This window comes from Belonocnema kinseyi, chromosome 2, assembly GCF_010883055.1.
Source record: "Belonocnema kinseyi isolate 2016_QV_RU_SX_M_011 chromosome 2, B_treatae_v1, whole genome shotgun sequence".
Lineage (NCBI taxonomy): Eukaryota > Metazoa > Arthropoda > Insecta > Hymenoptera > Cynipidae > Belonocnema > Belonocnema kinseyi.
This window is the reverse complement of record NC_046658.1, coordinates 123265580-123286186: the sequence shown is the minus strand read 5'-3', so window position 1 is coordinate 123286186 and position 20607 is coordinate 123265580. Positions and strand designations below refer to the sequence as shown.

The window sequence follows — 20607 nt, the reverse complement described above, 5'->3', positions numbered from 1 at the left end:
TACTTCTATATTTAGATGAATTATGAAAAATTAACGAAAGTTTTCTTTGGGAATTTGTATCTTGAGAACAAACTGACATGACTTAATTTTTTTTATGGTTGCTAGTAGTGCAACCTAATTTTTCTCCCCATTTTTCTCTTGATTTTTTGTGTGTATATTAGTAGCAATACATGTACAATTTCTCTATTGGTGAATTTTTTTTGTTAATAAAATAAAATACATTTTTCCCAATTTTAATTTTTTTTAAATTTTCATACTTTTATGTTGTATTTTTATTTGTTTTCTATAGTTTCACGTACCATAGGTTGAAATAATTTTACCAAAATAGAAAATTTCTATAAAACGTAAATTTTCCAAAGTTTATATTACCGAAAAAAATGAAATTACCGTAAATATTTAGAAAAAAATTTGAAATATTCCGGAAGTAAAAGTTAATCAAACTAGACAAATTAAAAAATTTCCGATATTTTGAAACCAGAATTTTAAAAAGTTTGAAATTTCCACTTCAGGAACTTCATACATTTTTTAAGTTAGTGAGTTCCCGACAAAAAATATTACAATTTTTTATTTTTTATCTGTTAGAATAATATTCCATTTTATGTTGATTTTAATTCAAAATAGTTTTTCAAAATTTTAAACAATACACGTATATCTATAAAATAAAATAGTAATGCAAAATCGATGATTTGGAATTCCTTGCATTTATATATTTCGGAAATTTTTGGATTTTTGCATTTCGGAAATATAATAATCTTGTCGATTTGTGATATTAGAATTTTTATAATTTTATTACCTTTTACTTTCGGAATATTTCAATTTCTTTAATACAATTTTTTTGTTTCTTTAATTTAAAATTTCGGAAAATTTCATTTTCTGCAAATTTTCTGATATGGTGATTATATTTTCGGTAATTTTCAACATTACAAAAAGTTTTTTTTTTTAGATTAAAAATGCCATGTTCTGGTTAAAAACTTTTGTGTTTGCTTTTGTCATATACAACTGTTTTTTATTTAAAATAAAAATCGTTTTTTGGTTGAAATATCAACTATTAAACTTTTTATGGAAAATGTATTTTCAGTTTGAAATATCAACTAGTTGACAGTTGAAGTGCTTTTTTTTCAAAGTTCACTTTCGTGGTTCAAGCTGCTTCAAGATTTATAATTTTGTTTTGAAAATTAATTTCTTTGATTGAAAATTGAACTACTTTGTGAGAAATTATTTTTTTAATTTAAAATTAATTTTTACATTAAAATTAACTATTTCATTCTTGGTTAAAAATTAATCTTTTTTGGTTCAAAAACTAAACTGTTTAGTTGAAAGTTTACGTATTTTTTTAAGAATTTGTATTTTGCCTGAGAAATAATTGTCTTGGTTGAAAATTAAACTTTTTGATTAAAAATTGCTGTATTTTTAACAAATGTGTACTTTTTGGTAGAAAAATTAATGTTCTTGGTTGATAATTCAACTTTTTGACTAAAAATTTATGGACACAGTTGAGAAGTCATCTTTTTTATTTTGAAAAGCAATCTTATTGGTTTAAAATTCAATTTTATGGTTGAGGTTAATTAATTTTATTTAAAAATTTATTTTTCTTTGAAAGAATTGAAAGTTTAACTATTTGGTTATTAATTCTTTGGACCCACTCCTTCGGCTTGCGGGTTCGATTCCCGCCTCGCACTCTGGAAGAGTCTCGGTGGCCCATGCGGTGAACACTAGCCTAGCAAGGGAGTTGTTCATCTCCGGAGAGTCACTCGGTGGGACCGGTACCTCTAGAGAAAAAGGTTTTCTCTAAGTACTTAAGGCTGTTGCTCTTGGTGGTTCGGAACCCACCTTAAACTGTAGGTCCGCCTTCCACCACCAAGTGTGTGGAGGGTGTAAAGAAATAGAGAAGGTGTAAGAAAAATGTAAACCCTTAGGGGACACATTAGAAGCTTCCACTCAATAGAAAGTTCTTCTTTCCCACATGAAAAATCAGAAATTTGTAGAAAATTGAGCAATTTTTAGGAAATACAGTCTGTTTTATAGAGAATTCGTTTTTTTTACATTTATTTTATTAAATGTAAATTAAATTATTTTATTTTTGGTTAAAACTTGGTCCTTTTTAGTTTAAAAATTTCACCATTTGGTTGAAAGCTTTCTTATTTTGTTGAAAATTCGTCTTTCTTATTTTGAAAAATAATATTATGGTTTTAAATTTCATTTCTTTTTTGTAGGTTCAGGGTTCATAATTTCAGTTGAAAAATCATTTTTTTAGTTGAAAATTGAACTGGTCTTTCGGATAAAAAAGGTTACTATTTGATAGTAAATACACTTGTTTGTAGAAAATTCGTTTTTTATATCAAAAATTAACTTTTTATATAAAAATTGAACTATTTGGTCAAAGAATCTTATTGGTTTAAAATGAATTTTTGTTGTTGTTGAAGATTCATAATTTCATTTGAAAAGTCATTTCTTTAGTTAAAAATTAATTTCTTAAGTTAAAAATTGAGCTAGTTTGTTGAGAATTATTTTTTTACTGTAGAAATTGAACTGTTTGGTTTCAATTCAACTGTTATGTAGAAAAATCTGCCCTTCCGCATACTAATTGAGCTTTTTGATGGAAAATGGAGTTTTTTAAATAAAAAACTCATTTTTTCGTAGAAATTAATTTACATAAAAAAATTACCTGTTTTATTTTTGGTCAAAAATGGACCTTTTTGAATTAAGAAATTAACTGTTCGGTTGAAAGTTTATCTATTTCATTAAACATTCGTCTTTTTTGGACGAGAATTAATTTTCTCTGTTAAAAAGTTCAACTTTTTGGTCGAAAATTTATGTATTTTTCTAAAATTGATCCTTTTAGTTAGAAAAAGTTATCTTCTTAGTTGATAATTCAACATCACAATTAAATTTATTTATTTGAGCATTAGTTTTCTTTTATTAAAAAAAATGATTCTATTTTATTTATAATTCATCTTTTTCTTTGAAAATTCAATGATTTGGTTGATAAATACAACTGTTTTAAAGAAAGCTTGTCTTTTCGTATTAAAAATTAAACATTTGTGTGATATTTTTTTGTATATCCCCTATTATTTTTCCTATTTTCGTGAAAAATTACCATTTTTGTCTGGAAAATCTGAAATTCAGTTCCGGATATCTCAGGTCCCGCTTATTTCTTCTTCGATCTAAACCGTTTTCCCATGAAAATCTCTGATGAGAGTGCTTGCGACAAATTCCGTATTTACTCTCTAAATATTGAAGATTCTTGCACCGAACTGAATATATCTCCAATCGAACTCTATCGATAGAGATTCGAACCGCAGGAAAAGGGAAGGAAAAGAAAAGCAACTGTTTTTCAAACAACTGAGAGAAGAAGCGGAAGAGCGAAACGGAAATGAAATAAAACCCGTCCTTTTCCAGGTCAATTCCCCTTGTGCCAACATTATTCCCCCCATTCTTGTTCAGTTCAATTCAATTCGCTAATTTTATTTTTTGTACCTTCAGTTTGCAGAACATGTCTTTAGGACATTCGACGCGAACGGCGATGGAACCATCGACTTCCGGGAGTTTCTCTGCGCCCTCAGCGTCACATCCCGGGGTAAATTGGAACAGAAGCTAAAGTGGGCCTTCAGCATGTACGACCTCGACGGTAACGGTTACATTTCGCGGCAGGAGATGCTTGAAATCGTCACGGTAAGTTAATTATCAATATTTTAAATAATTTACTCAACAAATTACTTCATACAAACAAAATACAGCAGAACCCCGATTTACCCTGTCTGAACAAGATCCAATTTGCATGCATAATATTGCGCAATGTACTCGACTGAGTACTCGCGCACTGCTGCCCTTCTGAGGCGAGAGTCGCAACCGGCTCTCTCACTGCGCGCTGAAAATCTGCATGGGCCAGAAATTCTATGAATTCTAAGACCGGGTTTTACGAAATCGGGGTTCCGGTGTAATTTCAGGTTGTCTACTAATCGGAAAATAGCTGGGGATTAACCGGAAATACAATGCGAGCCGGCAATGACATTTAAAATTTTGGAAAATGTTATATTTTTTATTAATCGGGATAACAAGAAAAATAAATTTGAATGTTTATCTTTTTTAAAAAAGTGGTTTTTAATTAAATTAAAAAATTATTAAATAGTTATATAATTATAATAATAATTAATATGTATAATAAATAAAATAAAAATTATAATTATACAATAATTAATTTAAAAAAATTAAAACCCCAATTTAATTTTTTGGTTTGTATAACTAAAAATGTATTAGTTAAATTGTCCATTAAAAAAATTAATTTAAAAAAAAAAACGAATTTTCAACAAAGTAGTATAACTGCCACCTGAAATGATGAATCTTAAAATGTTGTTTATTTAAAATAAAAATATTTTTTGATTCACTCATCAGCTATTAAATCTTTTATTGAGAATTAATTTTTTTAAAAGATAGTTTTTTGTTGTCTTTGAAAAAAAAATGTTTTCTACTGAAAATTAAGATTTTACATCTTTGGTTTAAAATTTATTCATTTTAGTTGGAAGTTCAACTTCTGATTTTAAAGTTCATGTATTTTGTTCAAACTTCGTCTTTTTATAGAAAATCAATCTTCTTAGCGCAAATTAAATTTTTTTGAGAATTCAAATTCTCGAAAGAATGTTAAACAGCCTTATTTAAAATTTATTTTTTTGGTTTAAGATTTATGATTTTAGTTGAAAATTCGTCTCTTACATTGAAAATCGATCTTTTCAAGTTAAAATTTGATCATTTTTGGTTAGAAGTTTGAAAATTCTTCTTCAAAATTCATCTCACTTGTATAAAGTTAACTGTTTCGGTTGAAAAATCATCTATTTATGACAAATTTAACTACTATGTTGAAAGTTCAAACATTTGCTAAAATACTTTGTTTTTTTTTTGTTTTGTTTAAAAATTAATTTTTTGAGCTGAAAATTTGACTATTCCATTTTTGGTTGAAAATTAATATTTTTCATTTGAAAATTCAACTATTTATGTATCATTACAATTGAAAATTCATTTCTATGGTTGAAAATTTAACTATTTCGTTGAAAATTCGTCTTTTTGGTAAAAATTCCATCTTTTTAGGTAAAAATGCAACTTCTTGAAAAATAATTCAAACTGTGAAAAGTTTATAAAAAAACTTGTAAACAAAATTTGAATTTTTAAGATTTCAAGCCAAATCTAGTATCGTTCTAAGAGTTTTTAAGAGTTTTAAGAGGATAAAAAATTTTCCTTGAGATTCATGTGAACATATAAAATGATTTTTTATTTTGAAAAATGAATTCTAAGAGAAAATTGAAGAAGATTTGAAAGCATTGCAAATGATTTCCGAAGAACCTGGAAAAACTGAGAATTTGGTCGGAGAAAATTGGTAGACATCCTGAAATTGTAAGATTAAACAAGTTGGAAAGATCTGATAGAAACCCAAAAGGAATTCACGAGAGAATTCCCCGGAAATGGGTTGACGATGAAAAATTGGATTAGTGAGTCGATACTTTTTGTCTGAAATTCTTAAAGGGAATATATTGTAGTTCAGGAACTTTAGAAATATTTAATATTTTCTGCAACAAGGTAACAGCATATTTGGTAATATCTGGAAGTTTGGTGATTTGGAAGTAAGGGAAATTTAAATAAGAGTCCAATATTTTTCCGAAAAGTTATAAAAGTCATTTATGAAGCTTTTATGTTGAAAGGTTTTTTACTTTTACTTTTCATTATGTATTTTTTGAATTCCAAAAAATGTCAAATTTTGAGGTTTAATAGGTTTTTTTTATGCTTTCAAGGAAAAAAAATATATTAAAAACTTAAGTGTAATTTTAGTTGTATGAATTTGAAAAGGCAAAATATGATGAAAGTATTTTTTTGTTAACAAAAATTGTTTTTCACATATGTAGAACTACTTCTATATTTACATGAAATATGAAAAATTAACGAAAGTTTTCTTTGAAAATTTTGTATCTTGAGAAAACAAATGGACATGATTTAATTTTCTTCGTGGTTGCTGGTAGTGCTAACTAAGTTTTTTTAAATCTTTAAAAAACTTTGAAATTACTAAAATGCCGTACATTTAACAAAAGTGTATTTTCTTGAAAATGCCACGTGTCATTTTTCTCTTGATTTCTTGTGTGTATATTTATAGCAATACATCTACAATTTCTCTATTGGTACATTTTTTTGTTCATAAAATAAAATAAATTTTTCCACATTTTAATTTTTTTGAAACTTTCATAGTTTTATGTTGTATTTTTATTTATTTTCTATAGTTTCACGCATCATAGGTCGAAATAATTTTACCAAAATAGAAAATATCTATAAAATGAAAATTTTCCAAAGTTCATATCACCGAAGAAATGAAATTACCTTAAATATTTAGAAACAAATTTGAAATATTCCAAAGTAAAAGTTAATCAAACTAGACAAATTAAAAAATTTCCGAGATTTTGAAACCAGAATTTTAAAACATTTGAAATTTCCACTTCAGGAACTTCATAAATTTTGTAAATTAGTGAATTCCCGACAAAAAATATTACAATTTTTTATTTTGTATATGTTAGAATAATATTCTATTTTACATTGATTTTTATTCAAAATAGTTTTTTAACATCTTAAAAAATGCACTTATATCTATAAAATAAAATAGTAATGCAAAATCGCGGATTTGGAATTTGGTGAATTTATATATTTCAGAAATTTTTGGATTTTTGCATTACGGAAATATAATCTTGTCAATTAGTGATATTAGAATTTTTATAATTTTATTACCTTTTACTTTCGGAATATTTCAATTTCGTTAATACAATTTTTTTTGTTTCTTTAATTTAAAATTTTGGAAAATTTCATTTTCTGCAAATTTTCTGATATGGTGATTATATTTTCGGTAATTTTCCACATTGAACATTGTTGTTTTACGCAAAATTATAGCACCTCCATGATAAATTTTGAAATATTTCAACAAATTTTAGAAAATTAAGTTACCAGTTTCCTAAATTTAAGACAATTTTGGGGAAATTCAGTTACAGGGTTTCGTAATTGTTAGATACGATTGCGTGATTTAGCCTTTACATGCCATAGAAAATTATAAAACTTGTTTTCTGTAATTTAAGGTTAATTTACAAAAATTCTGTCACAATTTCATCATTTCATAATAAAATTTTAGGAAATTTAGTTACAAATTTGGTACAGTTTTTCGTTAATTTTGCAATCAAATTTAGATATTTCCAAACTTGGTAAGAATATATTTTGTACATTTTTATGATTTTAGCTTCTTTATGACACAAAACTAAGAATGTTTTAAAAAAAGACTTGCTATTTCGAAAATATTATTTTATATTATAAAAAAGTGTCTTTTCTACAAATTTACACAATTTTAGTAATTTTCAAAAAATTTCAAGTTAAAAAAAAATTTAATTTTTTTTAATAATTCGCGTAAATATTTAAGGAGCCTTATGTTCATCAAGGTAGTTTTTTGTTTAAAAAAAGATTCGTTTGTCATCCCTTATGTAGAAAAATAATATATTTGAGCCCCCAAAATATAAATTCCTTAACGGAATTTGTTATGTTTTTAATTTTTAAGGGCACTTTTCTAAAAAAATTTATATTAAATTTAAAATTTGCAAAAAAAGCATTTTACTGATGGGTGTCATGGTAAAATCGTGTAAGTGACAAGAACAAAATTTCCAGAGCACAAAAAAACATTTTTTAAATTAGAATGATTGAAAAAAAATGTGAAAGTTATTTCAAGATTTTATGGATCCCTACAGATATATAGAAAACAAGTGGGTAAAAATTAATATTTTCTGAGAAAATGCTCATAAAAGTTTGTTCGCGGTCATAACCATGTAAGTGGAATGAAAATTTTTCATCTAAAAAATTGCTATTTAACACTGTAATTAACGTAAAATACATATATGATTTAAGCGCGAGAAACATGTAATAAGACAAATAGAAGAATTAAAAGTGAAAAATTAATTTAATAAAATTCTTCATATAAAATTCAGTTTCTCAAACCTTCAAAAAAATTATTTTTTCATCAAATAATTGCAAAAAAAAATAGTGCAAAAACTAAGTGATAATATAAAGAATGTAAGTAAAAATTTGCTATACGTTTATTTAAATAAATTGTTTAAAAATGCGAGACATGGAAATACTAATATCTCGATTCGATTTTGCTAAAAAATTATATAAATTCTATACGATTCACTATTTTTTTGGACTCAGGTGGTGAGGTAGTATAAATAAACAATTACATGGTATAGAATTAATATTTACAGTATACAACAAATTAGTTTTTTGGTATTGTGGATATTTAAACAAATAGTTTAAATAACTAGAAAACAAATGAGCGCGTGATTATTTTCTTTTTTCTAGCGCGATTTTTAAATAAAAATATAAAATTAATGTTAATATCGAATGGTTGTATTTCACAGTATCTACTACTAAAATAGCAATTAATGAAAATTAGAAAAAAAATTAACCCATTATTACACAAAATTCTAAATATTTTTTGAAATGTAATGATTTTTTATAAACTATATCAATCTTGGACGAAAAACACTAACATAACAAACAATTATGTAAGATTGTAAATTTTGTTCTGAACCTAATATTGTTTGTTTAAAATATCCCATTTTCAATAAAAAATGTTAACCTAACCTAAACTTGTTTCGAAATTGTAAATATTTTTTTAAATTTACACTGACGTGAATAACGCGAGTATAACGTAAAATTGTTTAAAAAAAGTTTTTTTGAAAACCAATGATTTTTGATTGAATGTGGCGATTTTCGGTTTGAAAGACGTTCAAAATAAAACATTGTAAATTTAATGACTGAATGATAATCCAAATAAAAAAGATTAATCTAAAAAATAATAGAAGATTATTAGTAAATATACTAATTTCGATGAAAAAAACTAAATTATATTTTTTAGACTGAAAATAACAATTTACAAGTAAAACAACTAACATAATACAAAATTGTTAAAATATTCTAAATCTTGTTCAAATTATAATAATTTGTACTTAAGGTCGCCAATTTTTAATGTAAAACGTCACCGTAACCTGAAATTGTTCCAAAATATTATTTTAACATTTTCTTCAAGCAAATATCTTAAAATAACCAAATTCCTGTAAAAAGTGTCAATATTAACCTGAAATTGTTTAAAAAAATGCAAATATTATTCGAAAGATAATGATTTTGTTTTAAGCATACCAATTTGATCATGTTAAATACCAATTTTTATGTAAAACGCTAAAAAACTTTAAATTACTAAAAGTTGCGAATCTTCGTTCAAATTTAGTTTCTTGAATTGAAAATATTAATTTTTGACGAAAAACTCTAAAACAACAAAAATCATAAAAAATTCTAAATATTTAAATTCTAATTATTTTTGTATTGGCGTACCAACTTTTGGTTTGAAACGGTAGCGTAACCTAAAATTAAAAAAATATATATGAAGCTTAAAAATCTAACGATTTTTATTGACAAAAAATAGATTTTCTGTGAAAAGCGGTAATATAACCCGAAACTCTTCAAAATTTGTAATTCTTGTTCCATATTTAATGATTTTTATTTCAAAATAACCATTTTTGTTGTTAAAAGCTAATATGAACTAATATTTAAAAAAAATTGTGAATTTTTTTTGTACATTTTCTTTTATTAAAAATACTAGTTTCCAGAAAAAATACTAACGCAATCAAAAATTATTAAATTATTCTAGATCTTGTCAAATAATAATCGAGGTAAAACGCTAACATAACCTAAACTTGTTAAAATGGAGAATCTTGATAATAATTTTTGTTTATAAATGCCAATTTCCAATTAAAAAAACGAAAAAAACTAACAATTTTTACCACTTATATTTTTATAATGATTCTTTTTTAAAAATACTATTTTTCAGAGAAAATTAGCAACAAAAAACGCGTATAATATTTAGAATAGTTTATTATATAATTTTAATGTTTTAATTTTACCGCGCAGGTCATTAAAAATGAACGTTGAAAAAATGACACGTACATAGGTTTTCCACGATACCCTTACTTTCATATTACTTTTTAGAATTAGCACTTTTAATTTTTATGAGCCTGACAAAAATGCTAATCACTCTAAGAAATTTACATTTTTTTCCAAATATAAACTTTTAGAAAATGTGATTATAACAATCAAAAAGAAATCCTATGGAAATTGAAGAGAAATTATGTAAATATTTTATAAAAATTCTATCTAACATTATTTTCTTAAATACAAAGTAAATTATTATGACTCGAAATATTTCAATAGTAGAAATAATTTTACTCTTAAAGTTTTTATTTAACAGAAAATAACTTCTTCTTATTAGAGTTACAATAATTCTTTTCAGTGATAAATTTTAACTTTATTTACAAAGGATCCTTGCAGATAGAAAAATACTTGAAGTCAGAAATATCAGGACATTTCGAAAACGAAATTATACTATAAGGATGTTATCTATTTGAGAACTTACAAATCGTTTGATCAGAGTCTCTGAAATTCAGAGTGAGTTTGTATGATTCAAAGAGCAAAATCAAATTTGCTGATACTGCTTTAAGATGGAGAAAACTAAAGAAAATTGAATTTTTCACTCCAGTCGTTTAAAAACTATTTTTTTGTAACCTGGTATTAAAAATTTGGAAATTTGTTGGGTGCCTCAAGAATTACAAAATCAGGCATTTTAATCTCATTTGAAAATACGGGTAAAATGTGATATCCATAAGCCAGGTAATTTAGATACTAATTTTGCGATTACACTTTGAAACAAAAAATTTTTTTTCTTAATTATGAAATCAAATTTTCTAGGATTTTCAGAATACTTCCTGTTTAAAAGAAGACAGGGCTCGGACTCACGACTTTATTTTAAAAATGTAACAATATTTTTCGTGGGACTTTGTAGGATCTTAAAACTTTTAGAATATTCAAAGTACTTTCAAAGTACTGATTAAGAAAAATGCAATGGATTTCGAAGGATTTGAAAGATTTCAATGTATTTTACAAGATTTAAGGATCTTTACAATTTTTTTTAATTTATAAGAATATAGTGTATTTTTAAAGATTCCAAGAAATTTTATGAGATTTCAATCATTTTAGTAAGTTGGTAGGATACTTTTAAGGATTTCAAATTTTCTAAGGAATTTCAAATGATTTGCGCAATATTTCAGAAAGTTTAAAATTTTTGAAGGTTTGAAGAAATTTTGCAATATATAAAGGATTCATAGGATTTTAAAAAAAATTATAAGATTGCATAACATTCTAGGGAACTTATGTAGACTTTAAGAGATTTGTGCAATTTGAGAGGATTTCCAAAAATTCATCATTTTAAAAAAATTTTGAAAGTTATTACAGATTTTAAGATGTTTTACGCAATTTTGTTCGATTTTTATCGGGTTACTTAAGATTTTTAATTTTTTCAGTAATTTGAATAATTTTAGGGGATTTCAAATGATTTTAAAGACTATGTTTTAACCTTTTTTTAACAACAGACTGATTCAATAATTAAAAATTAAATGATAGAAAAAAGGAACAAACTAATATTCCCCTAATATTATTGATCTATTTGAAATTGATTATTATTAAAATTAAAAGCTTTTACAAATCTAGAATTTTATTTAATCACATTCAAAATTGAAAAAAATTAAATTTGAAACGTTAAAAATTAAATAAGCATAAATTGAAACACTAAAAATGGTTTAGTTTCGAATTTAATCGTAGAAATTGTACTGAAATTATTGTATTGATTTGAGATTGAAAGTATTAAAAATCAATGTATATAAAAGATAAGTGTCAGCTTCTCTAGAATAAAGAGATCACTATTGAGTTTAGTCACTTTTCTTTCAATAAATTAACCCACGGGTCAATCACTATTGAACCTAAATCTACACCTTTTTCTGAATTTTTTAGAATTCTTTAGAAATATTTTAGAGGAAGAAAAGTTTGCAAGATTGGAAGAAAATATTGTAAGGAATTTGCAAGAGCTTTACAAATTTGCAAGGGATTTTAAAGGATTTCAGAGGATTTGAAATATTTTAGTGTTTCAAAGTATTCCAAGGAATGTTGAATAGATTTAAATCATTTAAAGGGATTCCAAATATTCCGAGGTATTTTCAAGAGCATTATAAAATTTTCAGGGATTTCAAAAGATTTTAAAGGATTAAAAATATATTATTCTATTTTTAATGAATTTCAATGTAAGGAATAAATTTGAAAAGTTTTCAAAGATTATAAAGCGATTCAAAAAATTTGCAAAGGATTTTAAATATTTTAGGGTATTTTAAAAGATTCCAAGATATTTTGAATAGATTTAAACAATTAAAAGTGATTCTAAAATATTTGAACAGTTCAAAGTGATTCTAAAAGATTAAAAAAAAAAGTTATTTCTCAAATTCAAACGTATTTTAAGAGCTGCAAAAGTTTCAAGGGACTTTAAAAGGTTTTAAATAGTTTGAAAGTTTAACGATATTTTAAAAGATAAAAGGGAATTTTCAACTCATTAAAAAAATTTAAAGAGTTTTCAAAGAATTTTTGAAGGTATTAAAAAGATTTCAAAATATTAAAAGTAATTTATCTAATTAATAGATATTCCATAGAGTTTTTTAGAAATTAAATTTTTTGTAAAGGTTTCGTGTATTTTCAAACTTTCTGAAGAATCGTTAGCTGATTTCAATAATTTGAAGTGATTTCAAAGAGTTAAAAAAATTGAAGGATATTTAAATAAATTCCATGGAATCCTCAAGAGCTCTAAAAGAATCCAAAAGACTGAAAAGGATTTCAAAAAGCTTCGTTTATTTAAGAAAAATTCAATAATTTGAACTAATTCTAAAGGATTTTATTTTAAATAAAAGATTCCGAAAATTGTCAATAGATTTTAAATTTATTATGGTATTTCCAGTAGATATCAATAATTTCTACTGATTTCAAATTTTTTAAAAGACTTTAGGGTATTTTTAAAATGTACAGAAATTTTTTCTTATCAAAGTTTAAAGAGATTTTCAAATATTTTTTGAATGTCTTTTGAATTCTGTTGGAATTCGTCCTGAATTCTTATTACTTTATCTTACATTGTTTTAAACTTTTTAAAATTCTTTTGAATTTTCTTCATTAAAATAAATTCGTTTACATTCACTTAATTTAATTAATTAAATAGATTTTTTGGTTTTTGTATGAATTCTTTCAAGCACACCTTGAAGTCTTAGGCATTTAACAAATTCTTTTTTTTTTTTTTGAAGTTTATCTGAATTCATTTCAAACTTACTGAAATTAATTCATCTTCTTGAAATGTTTTCAATTAACTTAAAAATTTTTCTTTAATTCACCATGAATCTTTATGCATCTCATCTAATTCTTCAGCTTTCTTTTCAATTCTACTAAATTCACTTCACTTGTATTTAAAAATCTTTTCCAGTGTGTTAAGATTCTTTTGAATTAAACTTGAATTGTTTTGAAGTCTCATAGATTTATCTTGAGACTTAAAAAATTACCTGGAATCCTTATACTTTTCATAGAAGTTTGTCAGGTTTAAAGTGAAATTAAAAATTCATGAAATGAAAATATGAAATTGTTTTTGTTCCACTCATAAAAGATTTTATATTATAAATTTGAGGAGATTAGAATTTTGATTTTTTAAATATTAATTTATAGTGAATTAGTCAGGGAAAATTCAGGTCATTTTATATGTGAAGTTAGTCTACCACCCTGAATTAATACTATCTCACTACTATTTTTCAAAACGTATGCTACTATTGACTCTATTTTGAATATCGCAAATGAGTCCGAGGCCTGATAATCTATTTCCAACTTTACTAATAAACCAGTTGTTCACTCTTCCTTTAAAAATAACTGATTTTCCTGACCTAAGCTCCAAATGAGAATCCATTTCCTTTTTCCGCCAAGAAACTGCTGACCACAAAGTTGCCATGCAAGAAGTTTTGTCTAAATTGCAGGCTATCTACAAAATGGTTGGCACCGTGATGAAAATGCCTGAAGACGAATCGACGCCAGAGAAAAGGACGGATAAGATCTTCCGGCAAATGGACAAGAACAAGGACGGCAAGTTGTCTTTGGAGGAGTTTATTGAAGGCGCAAAGAGCGACCCGTCTATAGTGCGACTGTTGCAGTGCGATCCTAGTGCACAAGCTCAGTGAGACCCTGGGCAACCGAATTCTATGCTGTGAGCGATTTCAAATCGGCATCCAATTCAACGACGCGAGGCATGATCCACAAAATTCCAGAGGCTGCAGAGGAATCTCATGAGCCCTAGAGTAGTCATCCAGTGCCACAACGATCAAAATAGAGCTAATTCCTCAAAAGACGTTGTTGATCCCTTTTCGGTTTTCATCTCAATACCAGAACACCACAATTTATTTATTTTCATCGAGCTTAACATCCTCCCCATTATTTATTCTGATCTTCACGCTTACAAGGAGATGTAGCAAGATGTGCGTCGCCGGCGACGCACATCTCACGAAAATCTCCTTGAATTTCACCTCGTTAGATAGGCCTGGCTTAGATAATCATTAGCCAGAGTTCAAGTTCGTTAAGCTCGTCAAGTTTCATCAACAACGTCCTTGAGATTATAGTTTAAGTATTCACAGGATACAAACCTAGCAAAGACTGCCAGGTCTCGATTAACAATTCTGAATTTTCCAATTTGTTTGATCGAAACCTGGATCGCGGGAGATTCTTCTGCAACCTTTCTGGCTTCGTGGAAATGGAAAAAATCATAAATAAGGTATCGTTGTGCCGGAAACCGAATACGGTATCCAGGACCTTGCGCAGACCGCAAGCTATTCGTTGAGACTGTTCCAGTCGCTCCGTCTTGTTTTCAAGAAAAACTCAGTGAACTTCAAAAATTCTTTTCGGACCGACCCAATTCTGCGTAAGGCGATTTCCTCTTAAGTATGAAAATAAAGTATCAATTTTGAGTTTGCAACCTAAGGTAGTCGCGCCTGACATTCTAATTGTTAATTTGAATTAGCGCCTCGTGGGCGTTTTCGTCTGCTTCTAACACCGTTTTTTTATTAATAGTCTGTGATACATTTACAACGATGTTAAATTTAGTTCTGTGTCGCAAACTCGCGTACTTTGTATCGAACTTTACATTGTTTCTGCGCGCAACACGCGACTACTTGGGTTCATTTTTTACGATTCGTGTAGAATCCAGAATCATGATCACGCGAGAAAAATAAGTGATTGAGGAATTATTTCGGAGAACAGTTTTACTGGCTTCCTTCAACAATTTACGTTCTTAATTGGTTACAAATCCAGAGGTTTAGAGAAAGACAAGGAATTTAAAGGATCTTTTTAAATGCAGATAGTTTTTTAATTTTCAATTTAATTTAAACTTGAAATATGTAGCCGAAAAGTCCGGGCTCGATTCCTGTCGCCGGGATTTTTTTTTTATTGCAATTGACTAATAAATTTATTTAAATTAAGCAAAATATTCACTTTAACCGTTCTTTTTTCGACATAGAAAATATATTTTCTATGTTTTTCCCATTTTCCTGAAAACTGAACTTTTGACCGATTTGAAATAAACATGGAATTTCTCTCTCCAGGAACTTAAAAAAATGGGGGGAGTCTTGCCCTCTGAAGTGAAAAAAAATTCCAGTAGCTGGAATTGAGACCGGATATTCTAGTTACAAACCCGAAGCGCTATCACCTAATCTAACAGTAAAATTTTCAATCCGAGATCCTTTAAATATTTTTTTTAGGTCACTCTCTGCCTTACAATTTAAGGACTTTTTGAAGATTTTTTCCTCCAATCTCTGATTCTTTATCGCGTGAGTATTAAACTAAAAGAAAAAATTTCGAACCTGCCTCGATCGAATGAATGATTTATTTTTTATTCTCGATCCGGGCGAGTTTCGACCTCGCTTTATGCAGATCGTGGTCCTTCTTTTTTTAAAGGTGTCTCGAAAGCTCCGCATATTCGAAGGCCAGTAAAAAGACTCGAACTTTATTTAGTCGCTTCAAGAATCTCGGAAAACATGTATGAATATGTCTTTAATCAAACCTATTTTTAGTGAAACTGTACGCTTTCGGAATTCACCGAGCTCTTATCGATGATGCGAGAGCAAATCTGAAATTAAAATCACAAAGTAAACTTTCTTTCCATAACGCCAAGGTTCCTTAGGGTACAGGATATAAAAAAAGAAAGAGAATTTTTACAACTGACATCGCGGATTTCTGATCGTCTTTAAGAAACGATTTTATAGTCTAGGCGGCTAGTTTAGATTTTCTAGCGGAATATTGCAGAGGAATCGACTTTTTTCTTTTATGCGAAGTAACTTTAGCTTTGTTTGTTTATTTTGTCAATTTTCTTGTTTGAACCCTTTAGTTTAAATGGTTTTTTTAGAGTGTGTTTTTTTTAGACATTTTATGCGACCTTTGAAACAATTTATAACGTGTGCATGATTCTGCCAAGTAATCAATACACACTTGACAGGAGCGTAGTTAGTAAGTTTTTGTTTTACAGGCCCTTTTAAAGCTTCGGTTAAAAATTTTGATTATACCAAAATTTTCTTTGCTGGTAATTGAGATTTGAATATTGAAAAAGTCAAAGTAAATAATTCTGACTCGCATCACCGAAATGGAAAAAGTTCCTCGATCTAGAGCAGGCCTGTCCAGCGAGGAGAAATTTACTCAAAGTCTAGATGCTGCATTTCGACCACCAATTCTCTTAGAAAAGTGATCTTCGAAAATTTATTTGATCTACAAACTAATTCAGTGCCTTTACTTTTGATGTCTTGTAACTCTTGGTCAAACTTTAATTTTTTTCCTGTCCCAAAGTAATTTTAGGGGGCGAAATTTAAACTTTAAAACATAATACTATAATATGTGGCGGCCTTGCGGACTTAACCTAAAAAATCATTCATGTATACAGTGGTATCCGACAAGGAGCATTTGAGACACTTTTCGGACCCATTCTATGGAGCAACGATTTTTTAGGGCAATTCTTCAGGACCGCCTCCTATTATATTCTGTTTTAAATATTAAGATTCGCGCTTTAAAACTACCTCAGGCTAGAAAAAATTCAAGTTTGACCATTAAAACACAATATAATAGATAGCGGTTCTGCGGGAAAAACCTCAAAAACTATTGGTCGATAAAATGGCGCCCGAAAAGTCTCTCAAATGCAACTTGTTGGCCGTCATTATATTTATTAATGATTTTTTTAGGGAAAGTCCGCAAGAAAACCGCCTATTATATTGTGTTTTAATGGTCAAACTTGAGTTTTTTTCGCTGTAAGTAATTTTTAAAAGGCGAACTTTACGATTTAAATCTAAATATAATAGGTGGTGATCCTGCGGACTTACACTAAAAAATAAATTGTCTATACAATGGCTTACGAAAAGTGTCTCAATTGATCCTCGTCGGACGAAATTGTATTTACTAATGATTTGCCAGCTTAAGTCTGCAGGACTGCCACCTATTATATTGCCATTTAAAGTTTATATTTTGCCCTTAGAAACTACCTTAGAACGAGAAAAAACTAAACTTTACCAATTAAAGCAAAATATAACAGGTGGCGGTCCTGCGGACTTAACCTTAAAATTCATTTATGAATACAATGGCGACCGACAAGGAGCATTTGAGACACTTTTCGGACGCCATTGTATCGACCAATGGCTTGTAAGGTTAAGTCCGCAGGACCGCCATTTAATATGTTGTGTTTAAATGTTCAAATTAAGTAACTCGCTTAGGGCGAAAAAATTATAAGTTTGGCCAATATATCAAAATATCCTTTCGACTCAAATTTCTGAAATTTCTCCTCGCTGGACAGGCCTGATCTGGATGATTTTTAAGGTCGAATTCATAAGTACAAAGAAGCGAAGAACTGACCCTCGGTATTTCGGTGGCTTTGACACAGAGGTGCAAGCTTCGTTCGTGGCAATCGGTGGCTCGCGATTCGTGCGATTTTAGAGATTTATATTTTCGCGAATAGATGTGTAGAATTCTGCGTGCGTGTGAATGAAAATTAGAACATGAATATGGGAATGAAACTGAATCTGAACAAGTGAGATCGCCAAGTGTGCGTGTAGCGAATTTGAACCGTGGCGCGTATTCGTCTCGCGGAATTATCATAAAAGAGTAAAAATAGGTGCGTCATTGTAACTCGAATAGGTCCGGATGTTGACTGCAAAGGAAATGAGCCTCTGCGGCGAATCATTGATATTGGTTACAAATTTATTAAATCGACTCTAGAGATGATTTAGCGAGAACCTAGATTTTTATTTGCGTTTGCGTGTGATAACAGAGTGGATTTATCCTTATTTCCAAGTAATAAAACAAAAGGTTCCTTTCTTTCTTCCTCTCCTCCGGGAAAAAGAAAGTAGCGTCTGACGTTTTAATTTTACAAGGGGAACCTGCAGCATTCGGAATTTTTTAAATTATGCATACTTCTTCCAATAATTCTAGTTAAAAATGACTTTTAAAAAAGCCACACACGATACATGGAACGAGATTGGTAAGTTTTTTAAACTCCCGATTAGATCAGGCGGCAACGCTCTGAGTTTTTAGCAGAAAAATTTGAACTTGATTCCTCCTGCCTGCATTTATTGTCAATTTAAAAAAATTGTAAATGACTAATGAAATGATTCAAGTCGAGCCAAAAAGAGACTTTCGAGTCTCGGTTGGATCAGGCGGCAACGCTTTGAGTTTTCAACCGGAAAATCTGGACTCGATTCCTCGTACCTGCATATTTTGGCAATTTCAAAAAAATGGTAAATGACTATTCAAATCATTTAAATCAAGCCAAAAAGAATATTACGAGCCTCGGTTAGATCAGGCGCTAGCTATTTGATCTTGAATTTGTTGTCTATTTTTTTATTGCAATTAATAAACTTATTTATTTAAATAGAACCAAAATATTGATTTTTATCCATTTTTTCTATGAAAAATTGGGGTTTTCAATCTTTATCACTTTTAATTTTTTTAACGAATATTTCAAAATTTGAGAAATAAAAGGATTTTTTTATTTTACTTTCCAAACCTTGCTATTTTTGCCTTTTTTGAAATATAGTGCTTTTCTATGTTTCAGTTTATCCAGTGCTTGCTCGTTTTTCATGTTTCATTTACCATTTTTTTTTTCTATGAAAAAATTGGGTTTTGTAATCTTCACCACATTTACAACAAGGAAAATGAGGACACTCGTATTTTTTTAAATTAAAGTAGAGACGTATTTATATATTTTCCGAATGAGAAAAATTTTTCGGACTAAAGTTACTGTTTTGTCAAATTTACTTTGAAACGGGTGTAAATTTTGCAATTTTTGAAATATTAGGGTTTTCCTATATTCAGTTTATTCAGTTCTTTTGTACTCTTTTAAAATTTACAAACAAAAATTTTAAAGCTATTCCTTTTTTTTTAATATAAAAAAAACATTTTTTTCGCAAAAAGACCTACATTTTTCATATCAATTTTTTAGGAATATTAGATACTAATATTATCTACTTAACATAAATTTTCAGTGTGGTATTTTTTTCAGGAGAAACATTTTTTTCAAAGTCTTGACCTTTTTGCAAACTTTTGAGATTTTCAAAATTTTTTTTCTTTCAGTTTGTGCTTTTTTTCACTTTTTCGAAACCGTTGAAAAAAAAAGAAATAATAAATAATGGTAAAGGTATATCATTACAAAAAATTAAGACACGAAATTTTCTCCATTTTTTCTCACTCCTGAAAATTTAAATAAATAAATAAAAAAGTAAAAAAATAGAACCAGAAAAATCCAAAAAAGTCAAAATAATAATGGAATTTTTTTAGAACAAATTTTTTTCTTGTTTTTAAAAAATTTGAAATAATTTTATCATTTTTTATTTGAAATTTTGCGTGAGAAATTATAAAAAAAGTGAAAAATTTTTTAAAGTAAAATGTAAAAAAAAAACTCATTTTACCCTTTATATTTAATAATAATAATCGTAAATAATGCAAAAATGTCGCTCTATTAATTTAAAAAACGACCTTATTTTCCACGTTTCAAAAAATATATAATTTGCTCTATAATAAGAATAAAATAAATATTCAAATATAAAGAAATAGTAAAAAATCGCCTAAAAATAGGATATAAATAAAAGACATTTCTAATTATTACTAAAATATTAAAATTTTGAAATTAGAGTGATGGGTTGATGGTTGATTTCAATGTATATATTTTCAATTCAATACCCACATTTATAAAAACTTGAGTCAATAGTAATTTTTTTTATATGCAGGTAAAAGGAATCGAGTCTAGACTATCCGGTTAGAAATTCAAAGTGCTACCGCCCAATCTAACCAGAAGTTTTTTTTTACAAGTTTGATTATCACTTAGTACTTAGAGGAGTGCAAATTAAAAAAAAATGCCGAAGAGTGTAAATTCCCTTGGTTAGTTTCTAATTTAGATATTTAGTTTCTTATTTAATTTCTCATCTTCATTATTTGCACCTCCGTTCGCGAATGAAACAAAATAATAACCATTCACGCTACTAACTAAGTTGAGACACAACCGTCTCTATTGTACTTCCTAGGTGTAAATCTGTTCGTCTCGTGCTCATTAATAGATAAGTCACCAAAACAATTATGATTATATCAAACTCAAATCTGCAAGTATCTCGCGGATAATATGCA

General features: G+C 27.8%; 1 protein-coding gene across 4 annotated transcripts in view; it reads left to right on the top strand.

The window, feature by feature from the left end:
- LOC117167726 (neurocalcin homolog) overlaps positions 1–20607 on the top strand; it is a 377055-nt gene that overhangs the window by 347128 nt on the left and 9320 nt on the right. The window contains exons 4-5 of one of the 4 annotated variants that reach the window (XR_004466426.1): positions 3484–3672; positions 13944–14878. Coding sequence is in view for 3 of the 4 variants with exons in the window: in XM_033352875.1 (XP_033208766.1) it covers positions 3484–3672; positions 13944–14144 (390 nt within the window). In the remaining variant the exon portion in view is untranslated. Of the gene's footprint in view, positions 1–3483; positions 3673–13943; positions 18908–20607 lie in introns of those variants that run through there. The other 3 variants (XM_033352875.1, XM_033352874.1, XM_033352876.1) reach the window with 3 other exon arrangements.